The following is a 15143-nucleotide window of genomic DNA, read 5'->3' as shown; positions in this document are numbered from 1 at the left end:
GCCATGGAGATACATTCTAACAGTGGTGGCCTTAGCAGATGATTTGCAAAAATCTAAGGCTTGGAATGAAGGGGGAAAGCCTTCAAATCTTGAAGTTCTGAGCAGCTGCTACCTAAAATTGAAAACATCTTGCCTATCTGAGAACCTTATAAATAATTCACAGAATATAAAGGAATATGAGCTGGGAGGAATGTAGACAAAAGGGTGAAAATAATTTACTGTTACTGTGTCCTCTGTTGTCTCCAGCCTGGATAACAAAGTTATTGGGGCAGGGAGGAGAAGAACAGCAATGAAGAACAGCGCTGCAAATGCAGGCAGAGGAGGGAGCTTGAGTATAAAAAGAGAGGTACGGGGGGAATATGTAGAGTTCGATAGTGACATATGAAACTACACTCAGCCAGCCAAAGCCTGACAGCTTACATTTTGCATTGTAAATTGTTCAAACAAATTCTGGGGTTTTCCTCAAAAATAAAAAAAAAAAGAAAAAAAAAGTAACCAATAGTTAAGTACAGTTGCAGCTTTTTTTTTTTTTCTTTTTCTAGAAATGCACAGCAAGGAGTTTGATTTGTTGGAAAAAGTCTCAAGAGCTCAGATGTCTATTCCGTAGTGACCTATTCAGGCCTATCGGAACTGCAACCTGGCACAGAAGGTCTTCAGAAGTACTAAAGAGTGAAAAAAACAGGGCTCTACACCTTTAAACCTTGCTAAAATGTGGATGTTAATTAAGGATATTTTAGTACATTTCATTGGCCATCTTATTTATTCATTATAAGTGATCTTATAGTTTTCAGTGATTGTTCCCTGCTGATCGCATTCACAGATTAATAATAATATCAAGACTCCTTACCAAGCCATTTTTCTATTATTGTTATTAGGTCTATGTCAATATGCCCCAGTCGAACAGGTTGTACCTTACTGCTTTCTTTTATCTCTGGTCTTTCAATATCCAGGATTAATACAGACTTCCATAAAATTTCTTAACAATTTACACTTAAATGGCCCTTCTCTGTTCAGCTCTGCAAATCAAACTGATCAGTGGAACTAATTAAGAAGGAACAGTACAGCACTGAGAAGAACAACAGCCATGTAGCTACAAAATTAATTTCACAAAGTCCAGCTTAAGACCCTCATACTGATCACAGCTACTAAATGCACTTATCAGCCTTTACAATACTCTTGTCTAAGTTTACATGTAAAGCTTAAATAAAACACTCAGATCAGGAAAAATCTGGGAGTCCATATGGAATCTAACCCAGTTTGCTAAACATAACATTTGGAATGAGACAGCTCCCATCAGAACCATCAAGCAGAAAGAACTATGGAGAGCATTATAGGTTAAGACACTATGCACATACACAGGAAAAGGAAAAAGTTCAATAGCATGAGAGTAAAATAACAAATTATGCCATCATGTACACATATTCAACCCAATATCCAGCTTACTTGTGCTAGGTAAGAGAGTACTGCAGTTCCTTTAAGAAAAGAAAGTTCTCTGCTTTGCTAAAGTGTTTATAACTTTTCCAATGACGTTCTGATAGAAAGTGAAATATTTGAATAAATAATGAAAGTGACAAATCAAAAAGAAAAAAAAATCAGCGTGTCTCATAATTTTACATTTATATACAATAACTGCACCACGAAGAAAGCTTGCTAGGTCATTGCTAATGATTTACAATGATGCACTGCAAATTAGTTTATTATCCAAACAGTATCCTTTTTAGAGATGCAAAGGATAATATAAGGCTATCCAATGATAAATTAGGACAAAATTCATAAATGTTTCACAAGGAGTTCTAGGTAATCATTAATCTATTATTTTAGCTTCTGACTTGCAGGACTATTTAATCAAGCATCTTAGACAACTCATGCTTATGTAGAGAGAGTAGCTATATCGGTGGTTTTTTCTTATGTAGCACTTACACAGATGTGAGCACAGCAATACCTTTCAGCAGAGCTTTCTGTGCTATGGTTAAGAGAGTACCTACAGAGTCAAAAAGGGTAGCAAGTGATAAACAGAACTATATCAATGTTTTCTAGCACGTTTCAAGTCAAAGCTTGATGAGACAGTGTGCAAGAGATTTTCAAAGTTGGTTATGATCTGAAAAACTAGATGAATTTGTTTTAGAGCAACAACCACAGCTTTTTTTAGAGGGGACAGACCCTCTTAACTCTGGGTCTACTCCTCTAGATTGTTTTGTAGGCACCTGATACCTGTGAAAGGGTTGATGCTTTCTGCATGTTCTTGCGTCAAGCCAGGACAAGACACCTGACCTTACCCTTCAACATCACCCTCTGTTTTTACTAGCCCCTCCTTTCTGTTGCAGTTTTAAGGTATATGAAGTGGAGAGACAGCATAAAGTTAACACTCTAAGATCAGGATTATGTTGAACTTCAGGGAACACAACACAAAGAGTAGGAAAGGAGCAAAAGATTCAGAAGTCACAATCAGAATAATATTCAGTGGTTACTGAAGCCTATTTCAGTGATACATAAATTAGTTCCAGAAAAATATGAAGACCAGACTCTTATGATGTTTGTCCCTCTTCCAGATGATCCTGAAACAATGTGAAAAGGATTGGCCACATATTGGCCAGCAGCTAATGAAGAAGTAGAAAACAGTGTCAAAGAACTATTTGTGTTTGACTCTGGCAAAAGTAGTATAGCGTTTATTATATTAATAAGAACTCATTCAAAAAGACCCAAAAAATACACGAGTCTTGGTCTTAGTGGTCATACAAGCAGTGTGTTATTCTAATACCAAATAACACAAAAATCTTGAAAGTACACAACAATATTCTTTTAACACTTCACATCAGAAAATGCTGGTTTTGCGTTGAGTCATAAAATGGCAAAACCGGACCTACAGTTTTACAACAGATATTAGGGGGAGGTTTTTTGTTTACTAAACATTCCCCAGACCAAAAGCAATTGTTCTCCAGCTGTCCAGATTTGTTTCAAATTAGTGTTACCCAGACAAATTACATCAGAAATACTTATACTTATTGGCATTACCCAAATTTCTTTGTGTTTATAATAACCTTTGGCAGACCTGTTGAAGTCCTCAGCAGACTTTGCATTATTTGCTCATTAGGTCCAACTCTCTGCAACAAGACTGAAAGGGTCTTAGCTTGATTTTCCAAGAAACATAAAAGATACTGCATATGGACAACAGCAGTTTATGGCATTTATTACACACCAAATACTCACTGCCTAAACCAACCTTTGGATCCAAACCTGTCAGCCATTATTATATTAGTTTCCCTTTTACAAGGAGTTTTGCTTATCTCTTTGTGCCTTGCTTTCAAACATAAGATATCACACTTAAAAATGCAAAGCTGGGGATGTAGTAAAATGTTCTAATATCCATACTTGAAAATGATAGCAAGACTGTGGGTTGCTTTTTAACACTTTTGATTCAATCCTTCCTCGTCTACAGAGTGAGTGGAAGTAGTGCTCTTTTATACAACACAGAAGAAGGAAGCACATCAAGCAATGATATTATAAAGACATAAGCAAGTTTGATCAGTTGTCCCATGGCTGCATGACATACTGTATGCTGATTAGCTGCCACTCCCATTCATGAATAGGCCAGTGATGCTGACTAGGAGAGAAAGACTCAAACAAACAAACAAAAAACCTCCAGCTATTAGCTTATTAATATAAAAGTATTTTCAAGTCATTTTGTGCACATGAATAATTGCAGGTACTCAAATCCATGTTATGTAGTAACAGAGATGATACAAAAATGTGCTTTAATCAGGAGTAGATGACAGAAATACAACAATCTAAGCAAAAAAAACCCCCGTATAATTCAATAACAAAAGTAAATATTGGAATTAACATACATATTTCCTATACAGGAATTAATTAATTCATAACTCATGTCATTAGGACAATTAAGCATTGGTTGCCTCAAGACATCTAAGACACATGAAGTCTCTGTCCTTGGAGGTTTTTAAGATGCAGCCAATCAAAGCACTAAGAAAACTGTTCTGAGTTCAGTGTTGATCCTTTTTTGACCAAGAGGTTGGAGAAGAGACTACCCAAGATCCTTTCCAACCTGTACAATTTTGTGATCCTGTAAATCCACGTACACATCTGTTAAAATGGAAAACTAAAATGTTTTGTGAGAAAGTGATGACTTTCGAGAACAGTAAGGGAAAAGTTTGAAACACCTTGTTAACAGTGTCAAACACTTCATCTGGAGTTAAACTTTGTTAGATGTAATATATTTAATATATTAAAATAATTTAATATTCATAATCTGATTAGAGGAGTTCTGCGGTAGTGCTATTTGGACAATGCTGGTTTTATTTTATGATAGCTTTTAAGGCCTGGAATTTTTTTCACCATGCATTAAGATGTAGAGTAAAAAGAGGAACTTCTTCAGAACACAGCTGTGTGAAGACAAGTCTCTCTCCCCTTCTGCATTTTGTCTCTGTTTCCCCATCCACTTTCCCTCTAGCTATTCTGTCCCACAGACACATTTGAAAATGTTTACAAAGGTGTAAAACTTTAAGAAGCTTTGAATAAAAGTGTTATTTCATTGAAATTATTCAATCCAATTCAAGTACATAGAACATTTAACAGGCTAGCCTAAAACCACTTTTAATATTATGATAAAAGTCTAGAAGTCAATTTTAAATGTTTCCTGGAAATGAGCATATAATAAATTCAATCTAGTGTGAAGGACTACGATTCAATGAGCTTAAATATGAACTTTCAAAATGCCAACATATCATAAATGGAAACTGCCACCCAGAAGACTGCTCTGTCACCTGTATTTCAAGCATTTAATTCCTTTGTAACATCCACAACACCTGACCGCTATGTCTTTGTTTAGCTGGTCTGGGAAGGCAGTGAGATGGCACAAGATTTCCAGGGACTTTGGCTGTAATAAGTGGCAAATATAAGAATATTAAAATTCTTAAATACATATAAAAAGTGAACTTATATCCAGGAAAAAATGTATCACTGGAAACCAATTGCAATGTCACACATTCATCTAATAAAAAGCTTTCCCTACTTAGTACAGGAACAGAACCAGAGAAAGTAAATTATCAATATTGGTTATGAATTATCCTTACTGCATGTTTCTTGAGAAGCAATGGAACCTCTGCATAGGCAGACTGCTGAATACCACAGTGTCTCTGAAGGAACCCAGGAATCTCCCAATCATCTCCCTCATAATTTTATAACAGCACTGTCGCTTGTGGTAAACCAATCTAAATAGTGTAAATGTATGATGAGTCTACCTCTTACAGGAATCTGATCTATTTTCTTTCAGGTTTGAGACCTATAAAGCTGAATACTGGGCATTAATTCAATTTTCTTTGCACTTCTGTTGCAAGACTGCTAGTTATTTTTGTTTAGATGTAAAGCTTATCATCCCATTTCAAGTCGGCAAGACATGTCTCTTTCTCAGGCCGTTTCACTTAACCTCATCAGAAAGGTGCTTATCAAAATCACACTAAAATAAAATAAAATAAAATAAAATAAAATAAAATAAAATAAAATAAAATAAAATAAAATAAAATAAAATAAAACAAAACCAAACAAAATAAAATTTATTCCACCTACTGATAAGCTGAGGTTTTAGCTAAGCTACCGGTAGGAAAAAAAAAAAATAGTCAGACAGGTCAGTTTCATTTTAATTACTTCTAAAATGCAAAGTCTATTTCTGGGGAAAAGGTACAAGCCGAAGGAATGTCATGTAATGTGTATATGAAGAACAATAAAAACCTGAATGTACACCACAAAAATGCAGAAATGTAAAGTATATCCTTTCCAAAATCACCAGACCCTCTCCCTATCAGCAAATGATTTCTACTGATGCTATTTTTAAGTACAGTGCAGTTTTGCACAACCTTGCATGCATGCATGCATGCACATTCAACAGTACATGTTTTTTCTCTCCCCTCTTGGGTCAGATTATACGATGGTAGAATAGATCTCCATCTTCTGACACCCTTTCTGATGGAAAAAAGAAAATTAGTTTTGCTCATTTTCATTTCTCCACTGCCAGCTGTAGCTCCTCAGACGACTCTAAGCCACTTCTGTACCTCCCTGAAGTCCATGCTTCAAAAGACACAGACATCTATTTTCTCATTCCCTTATATCACCTTTGCTTCTCCATAGTTTTCTCTTTAGGTTTTTTCCCCCCCCTTCCCTCCAAATTATGCATGCTTATATGTATCCCTAGACAGCCTTAGCATTTTTCCTGCAGTGACTTGATAGAAGTAGGGCTGCATAAATCTGTGTGCACAAAGACTTAGATGAAAAACACAGTACCAGGTTGACTGACACAGTTGGCAAATACAGACAGAATTCAGCAAATAGCTTCAGCCAAAATTTTGATACAAAGAAGGATGTGTGTGGTTGAGAAAGCTGAAAAATTTTACTGACATAGACTAAATTAAAAAAAACAAACCACCAAAAAAAACCCACAACAAACCAACCAAACCCAAAAACTATACTACATTTCAAAGATTTAATTTATAAATGTAGGCTACTAAATCAGAAATAAAACAAACTCCAACCACACTTCCAAACTAAGTAATAAACAATTGAAAAATAAATGCAAAATATGTTTTAATCCATCAACTTTTTTCCTTGTATTCTTTGGTTCCAACATGAGAAACTGGTGCTTTTTTTTAGACATACACACGCCCCACCCCACACTATGGCTCTTTTCCTCTCTCTCATTAGTTGATATTAATCATATATTCTACTCAGAACTACATCTGCAACTACTCCAGGGGCAACCTCTCCATCATCCCATGACGCGCTTAGGCTATGAAGCAGTGCGTTTCTGTTGCATGCCCTGTATGGAATGGCACTCAAGAAGTTACAAGAGTACTAGATATTTTTCTTTTTCTCCTCTCATATGTCCATCTTTATCTCTGAATTTTTTCATTATTTCTGCTTTTGGAGTTCTGTTTGCATTTGCATTTGTTGCAGGTTTCTTATATTTCTAAATTCTCTCTGCTTATGTGTGCAATTTACTTGTGTCACTAAGAGCTTCAACTCCTGTCATTTTGGGACAAAATTCAAACTTTGGATACCTCATGCACAGAAATCAACACAACCCAGTATTGATTTCAGGGTTCAAATATTAGCCAGTAGTGTAGTCTTCTAAATTAACTAAACTAAACCAAAACAAAAACAACCAGCCCCCCTCTAACAAAGTTATGGAAGAAGCAAATCATGAAAACCAAGAGGAACAAAATAATGCAAAGTATAACTGATTCTTAATGACCTAGTATTACAATTTATATACCCCCAAGTATAGTTACTTAGAGCAATGCAAGATGCATATGAAATTCTACCATTCTGATTTAAATAAATGTAAGTGACAACAACAGGTTTGCAGACAAGACAGTCATAATATAGCTGATGCACAGAATTTTAACCTCACCTTTCCAGTAGACTTTGTTCCTTTCCAGATGCAAAAATAGCAGATAGTCCAAGCAGCAAGGAGGCACAGTGCAAGTTCCCAGCGAATATTCCCAATATGTTCAATTCCATCAGATATAGCTAGTACTCTTCGTCTTCAAACAAAAAAAAAAAGTAAAAAAAGAAAAAAAAAAGAAAGAAGGTAATAATAGTGAGGCATAACAACATTACATATAAAACACTGGGCTAAAACCAAATCAACTTCAACCAAGGAGACTCTTAATTACTGACTAGTGAAAATGCACCATTGTAAGATAGACAGAAGGAAAAAAGTAGAATATTCTCAGTGGAATTTACATCTGGTTAAAAGTGAACAGAATGTTTAGTTTTTCCAGGTCAGTGGAAAACTTTAAAAAAATATTTAAAAATAGGTTCTGTATAAAGTAAAAGTCAAAGAAAAAAAACCCCATATTTCTTCAAATTAATAACTGACATGTATAAGCCCAAGACAAAACACTTCAATAATAATTTTTTTTTCAATTTTACTGTTTTTTCCAGGGAAAAAAAATGTTCTAACCTTTATTTTTACCTTGTAGCATTTATTTTCATAAATATCCCTTTGTAATTGAAACTATAATTTTAAAAGATTTATGTCAAAACTGTCAAATATCACAAAATTTTACAGGGATGTTTTATTTAGGAAATGCCAACTTTAAAATATTAATATTTTTAAAAAAACTTTTTTTGGAAAAGTAGTCAGCAAAAATATGTATTGCATTTACTGTTTGAAAATAGTGTATTTGAAATACTAGCCACTCAGTTCTAAAAACATAAATCCTCATATGCTTTAGGAACACAGCTCACAGTCCAGGGCCAAAGTATTTACTAACTTAGTAAGCAAGATAAAGAGAGACCGAAGAGTAGTGGGTTGGTTTGTTCTGCGTTTTTTTGGTTGGGTGTTCTTGTTGTGGGGTTTTGGTGTTTGGTTTTTTTTTTTTAACCAAGAATTTGGGAACAGAAAAATCAAGTTAATTACTAGCATTCACACAGGAAGCCTTCAGAACCAGGCCTCAATGCTAGTTTCCAGAAATCTGGGCTAGCACTTTATACACAATAATTTTTTTGTGTAAGAATGATGCTCTTAATCTGGGAGATGCACAGTCCTTTTATGCCCTTTCATTTTTACTTTAAATAAACACTCAGATTAAACAAAATGTAAATTATTTACCAGCCCATAAATAAAACATGGGTACTCCTGGTTGTACGGATGAAGATGTTAAAAGCAAGAGCAAAAATTTATTCCTATAACGCTCAACAGTTTCATGAATTCTCTTAAGATTTTTCAATTGTTTTGAAGCCTGAAACTCTATAGACAACTAAAAGACTTTTTTTCAGGAATCTCAATTTTCCAGAACAATAGAAGTATGATTTAACTGGTATGTGAGGTCAGAAGTTGATATGGATTTAAATTCCACATATTCAGAGATTTGGAAATACCTCATAATTTTTAAACAACTTAAAACCAAGCAAATAGTGATTTACCCATTATATACACAGAATAATTTATTTCAGTCATTCTTGCCTTTTTTGGCTTAATCAAGTCTGTATAGGCACTCTTCATGGCTCATTCCATGTGTTTCCATATATATATATATTTGCACACCTGTATACGCACATATACATATTCACATAAAAATTTCTAACATTCAACCTCACATAAATCATCCTGAACAAAGTTTTCTCTGAAATCTGTATTACATGTTACCTATACAACCTCAGAGACCCTAGACTTATACTATCCTCCCTCCCAGAGACATTGTGAATGAAAACAAGTAAACTGAATTTCATAGGTTACTCTGATATAGTTAAAAGCCCTGTAATAATAATCACTGTATTATATCTATAATTAATGTGCATATAGTTAGACAGATAATATAATTAACTACCATAAAATATATTTAGGTTAAAAGTTGAGTATTAAGTTTTAGAAAGTCCAATCTCCAATTATCCTGTGACATAATTCTTCCTTTTGCCTTTGATTCAGCCAGTGGTAAAGATGATCAATTCAGAGAACATACAGTATGATCATGTAATTCAAGGCCATGTCTAAATTAAATAAGCACTGAGGCTACCTGGGGAGGAATCTGATCTGGTTCTTTCTGCTTTCATCAGCAGCTGGTTGAGGATGAAGGGAAGTTCCTTCACCTGCCTCTAATGATGGAGGATGGAGTCATCAACAGCTGGTGATATGGTGGGAAAATGAAAAGATCTAACTATCACCATGCCTTTCAGATGGCCATACAGATGCTGCAGAACCTATTCAGTCTTTCACACATTTCAAGAGCTGCAGTTGCTGTTCCTGCTGCAGCCCTGGGGTATGGCAAATTACAACGTATGTGTTACAAGTTTATTGCTTAGTTAAGGCAGGACAAAATTTAACAGGTTAAAGAAAAATAACAAAAAAATGCCAAAACTCTAAAACCTGAAGTTTGTCTTCTGGTTTTCCAATTAATACAGAGGTAAAAAATCTTTACACTTTAAAAAAATAAGAGGGCAGGGTGGGGGAGAAGGTTAGACAACCTGTTTGCAATAGAAAATGTTATGTGCTTAAATGTAAAATTACTGCCATCTCTTCCACATTTCCTCTTCCACATTTCTTCATCTAGTAACTAGCTTTATTCTGCAAAGCTTCTGACATCCTCTAGTTAGGGAGATAAGTGACCTAGCATAGAACACCTTCAGCAAGCTAAAACCTGCAAAGAACCTAAAGAATTGTCATCAAAATGCATTAAAAAAAAACAAAACACAAACAGGTAGCTTTTAATGAAGGATATACTTTCATCAAGAAGGGGAAGCACATATCTGTATCTACAGTCTAGCATTGAAAATAACATCACTGAACCATAATTATACGGAAAGGCTGATGAAGTAGACACTTAAAATTCAAGTTCTAAGCAATTTTGACTGATGATATCATATGGAATTTGACTTAGGATGACATCCACCCTGTTTACAAATTCTCATTCAAAACACAAAAGAAATCCTTGAATTCTTAGCTCACCTTGAACATTAGGGTATTTACTTGCATGAGAACTAAGACAAAAAGTGGTACGATATGATTTAACAGGGCCTAGGCAATAAAAGGCCAATGAGTGTGTAACCATGTTGAAAGACATGTTAAGAGTGAACAGCCCACCACAGAAACCTGATGACAACACAAAGAACAGGTATTTACAAAAAGACCTATTTTGACTGCAGGTACTAAAAGGTTTCTAGTTAACCAAAAACATTTTATAAATGGACTAAAAAAACCTCAAACTCTAAGTTACTGACATAGGAAAGAACTAGCTAATAAATATCTTAACGTTCCTCGTTTGGGCACCAGTGTTTCTATGCAGAACCCACTAAACCAACCTCTTAGTCCACCAGTAAGATTTCTGCTCGGCCAAGATTAAGGAGGAACAGCTTTGACAAATGCAGCTGCTAATGTGAAGAAAACATTGTTGTAAACACTCTGACCTTTAGCAAACCTATGAAAAGAAAGCGGCATATTTTCAGCATTTCCACATAGCATAATGTATGGTCAGCACATCCACACAGTATATATGAGCGATATGGAAATCACACAGTGTTGTGAGACTATACATATCCAACCTTTCTGCAATGACAGATAAGCGTGTGTTACTTATAATTTACAGCTTCTTGCTGCAATTCATTTTTTAGGGGGTTTGCTGTTGTTTTTGAGAAGTAAATATTAGTGTACTTAATAAAGATGCAGGCTGGTAAGAGATTGATCCAAGTTCAGTTTTAACTTCAGAATCAGATTAAGGGAGAGAAACTCATAAGACAAGCATGGGCAGCCTAAAGAATTTTAACTGTTGTTTTCTTAGAAAGGTTCTAATTTTTATTTTCAAGTAGCATACTACATTTAAAATTAACTATTCTTTTTAAGATGAAAAAGAAAACTAAACAAAGAGAATATACAATTAAAAAAAAGAAATAAAATGTGTTTGAGCCACAATAGTTCATAGAATCATATAATCATTAAGGTTGGGAAAGACCTCTAGGATCATCAAGTCCAACCATCAACCCAATACCACCATGTCTCCTAAACCATGCCCTGAAGTGCCATGTCTACACATCTTTTATATACCTCCAGGGATGGTGAATCCACCACCTCTCTGGGCAATTTATTCCAGTGTCTGACCACTCTTTCAGTGAAGAAATTTTTCCTAATACCCAATCTAAACCTCCCCTTACACAGCTTGAAGCCATTTTCTCTCATTCTATCACTAGTAATTTGGGAGAAGAGACCAATACCCAATCACAGAATCACAGGTAGGAAGGGATCTCAAGGATCACCTACTCCAACCTTTCTACGTAAGAGCAGAGTCTAAACAAGATGGCCCAGAAGAATCCAATCCAAGATGAGTCCAATGTGGTGGAGTCAGCCACTTCCCTGGGGAGATTATTCCAATGGTTCATTGTTCTCAATGTGAAAAATTTCCCTCTTGTGTCCAATCGGAATCTCCCCAAGAACAACTTGTGTCCATTCCCCCTTCTCCTCTCCATGGGACTCCTTGTAAAAAGGGAGTCTCCATCTTCTTTGTAGCTACCCCTTAAGTACTGGTACATGGTGATAAGATCCCCTCTAAGCCTCCTTTTCTCAAGGCTGAACAAACCCAGTTCTCCCAGCCTATCCTCATATGGCAGGCTTCCCAGTCCTTTGATCATCTTGGTGGCCCTTCCCTGGACCCCTTCCAGCCTGTCCACATCCTTTTTGTATAGCGGGAACCAGAACTGTACACAGTACCCCAGGTGTGGCCTGACAAGTGCTGAGTAGAGTGGGATAATGATTTATCTCTGCTGGCGATGCCCTTTTTGATGCAACCCAGCATCCTGTTGGCCTTCTTGGCCGCAGCAGCATGCTGTTTGCTCATGTTGAGCTTTCTGTCCACCAGGACCCCCAGGTCCCTTTCCACAGAGCTGCTCTCCAGCCAGGTGGATCCCAGTCGGTGCTGCACTCCTGGATGATGTTTTCCCTGCTGCATGATCTTACACTTTTCCTTGTTGAACTTCATAAGGTTCTTGCTGGCCCACTCCTCCAGCCTATCCAGATCTCCCTGCAGAGCAGCTCTCCCTTCTGGAGTGTCTACTTCCCCTCTCAACTTGGTGTCATCGGCAAACTTCATCAGGCTACACTTGATGCCATTGTCCAGATCACTTATGAAGATGTTGAATAACATTGGGCCCAATATCGATCCCTGGGGGACTCCACTAGTTGCCAGTTTGAAAGAGAGCTATTTACCCCCACCCTTTGAGTGTGGCCTGTCAGCCAGTTCCCCACCCACTGCACAGACCACTCATCTAGGCCATAAAACGTCAACATCTCCAGGAGGAGGCCAAGGGGAACCATAGCAAAAGCTTTGGAACAGTCCAGGTAGACCATGTCCAATGTTCGCCCTGTGTCAACCTAGCACGTCACTTTGTCATAGAAGGCTACCAGGTTTGTCAAGCATGATCTGCCTTTAGTGAAGCCATGTTGGCTTTTCCCAACCATATGCCTCATTTGACTTGTGATGGCCCCAGGAGGATTCATTCCATAACTTTCCCAGGGATTGAAGTAACACTGAATGGCCTGTAATTACCTGGATCCTCCCTTGAGCCCTTCTTGTAGGTAGGGGTAATATTTGCCTTCCTCCAATCCTCTGGGACATCCCCCGTTCAACTTGACTTCTTGAAGATTATGGAGGGGCATCGCAATGACAACCAGCTCTCTCAGCACCCTCGGGTAGATGTCAACAGGGCCCATTGATTTGTAGGGGTCAAGCTCCTGTAATAACTCACATACTAACTCTTCCTTCACTGATGGTGGGTCGGTGTTTGGATCAACCGGCAATTTTGTTCCCAAAGCATGGGACCCAACAGTGTTGGTAAAGACAGAGGAGAAGAAAGTGTAGAGAACCTTTGCCTTTTCAGCATCGTTGGTGACTGACTTGCCTTTTCTGTTTAACAGTGGGCCTATGTTTTCCTTCTGTTTCTGCTTATGGTACCTGAAGAACCCTTTCTTGTGATTTTTGAGTCTGCAGCCAGTTTAAATTCAATCTGGGCTTTTGCTTTTCTAACTGCATCGCTGCACACTCTGGAAATGCTCTTGTAGCTCTCAATGGATAATCCTCCACTTCTCCATCTCTGGTATGCTTCTCTTTTGGTTTTGAGAAAAACCCACATCACTACATCCTCCTTTCAGGTAGTTGTAGAGAGCAATAAGGTCTCCCCTCAGCTTCCTCTTCTCCAGGCTAAAACAACCCCAGTTCCCTCAACCTCTCCTCATAGGACCTGCTCTCCAGACCCTTCACAGCTTTGTTGCCCTTCTCTGGACACTCTTCAGCACCAAAATGTCCCTCTTGTAGTGAGGGGCCCAAAACTGAACATAGCACTCAAGGTGTGGCCTCACCAGTTCTGAGTACAGGGGCATGATCATTTCCCTGCTCCTGCTGGCCACACTGTTCCTGATACAAGCCAGGATGCTGTTGGCCTTCTTGGCCACCTGGGCTCATATTCAGTTGGCTGTCAACCAGCACCCCCAGGTCCTTCTCTGCCAGGCAGCTTTCCAGCCACTCTTCCCCAAGCCTGTAGCATTGCAAATTGTGAATGGAAACTTTTTATTTAGCTTTATTTTCACTGAAAAATAATAATGAACAAATTTCCTTATGCTTCAGTCAAACCAATTTTTTTTTCCTGGCTACTTAGATGATATTTATGCATATGTGCACCTAAATATAAGTAGCATTTCTTTTCCAAAATGGGGAGGTGAGCACATGTGTAAGATGCCTGCTGTAACGCAAATCAATGCTATGGAGAAATTTGTAAGCTTATTTGGCTACTATATGCTGTAGAACCATGCTAACACAGCACTCTGCCAGGGCTAAGTATTACAAGTAGTTGCTTGCCTGTAACACATATACCATGGATATAGCTGTGCCGCTTTGGTACATGAGCTAGCTAGTTCAGACAGCCTGGAACCTCTGCAACACACTGCTGTATCGTGTAGGCATGAACTTCATGACAAAACCTGCTACAGGACAAACCCCAGTGACAGGAATGGCCCCTGGAGGCTTGACAAATGTATTTAAGAGAGGCTGGCAACTTCCTCACTTGAAAATTTGTGCACATCTATATGAATGATGAACTGCACAGATCTCCCTAATGCTAGGGCCTTAGCCGTCCTGCTGAAACCATCTGAAACAGCAGCAGCAGAAGCCAGTTTTTGAACGGAGGCAGCATTCAGAACATGAAATTTTTCTCACAAAGCCTCAATTCAGTCTGACTGTAGATACCCTCATATCTGCTCTTGTTCTTTTATTATTCAACTTAAATAAAAGGGGCAGCATTTTAAAAATCACAATTCTTTCCTGCATCCAAGAAGTGAGGTTGATGTATTCAGGGGTCAGAAGATGACAGACTTGATCACAGCTTCTTGCTCCTCAGCAGTTCAGCTTCTATCTAAAAGCTCCCATGACCTTGCATAAATTGCTCAGACAACCAAAAAAGAGATAGTGTAGCTTGCACTATGTCTTTCTCATCTTCTCTTACCACTGCAGGTCCCCTACACTACCTTGTTCTCCTCGCCTCTTAATGCAGGGAAAGATAGAGAAAGAACAAAAGCAGTAGAATCACCATTGAAAGTGATACTCTGTTTTGAAATAAAGAGCATTTGAAAAAGACGTTTTATAGTGAGATGAGCA

General features: G+C 37.5%; 1 protein-coding gene across 1 annotated transcript in view; it reads right to left on the bottom strand.

The window, feature by feature from the left end:
* SLC6A11 (solute carrier family 6 member 11) overlaps positions 1-15143 on the bottom strand; it is a 118390-nt gene that overhangs the window by 80435 nt on the left and 22812 nt on the right. Inside the window, exon 6 of the mRNA XM_075096596.1 lies at positions 7418-7550. Coding sequence (XP_074952697.1) covers positions 7418-7550 — 133 coding nt within the window. The remainder of the gene's footprint in view (positions 1-7417; positions 7551-15143) is intronic.

The sequence above is a fragment of the Phalacrocorax aristotelis genome, chromosome 6 (genome assembly GCF_949628215.1).
Source record: "Phalacrocorax aristotelis chromosome 6, bGulAri2.1, whole genome shotgun sequence".
Classification (NCBI taxonomy): domain Eukaryota; kingdom Metazoa; phylum Chordata; class Aves; order Suliformes; family Phalacrocoracidae; genus Phalacrocorax; species Phalacrocorax aristotelis.
This window is presented reverse-complemented; position numbering and strand designations above follow the sequence as displayed.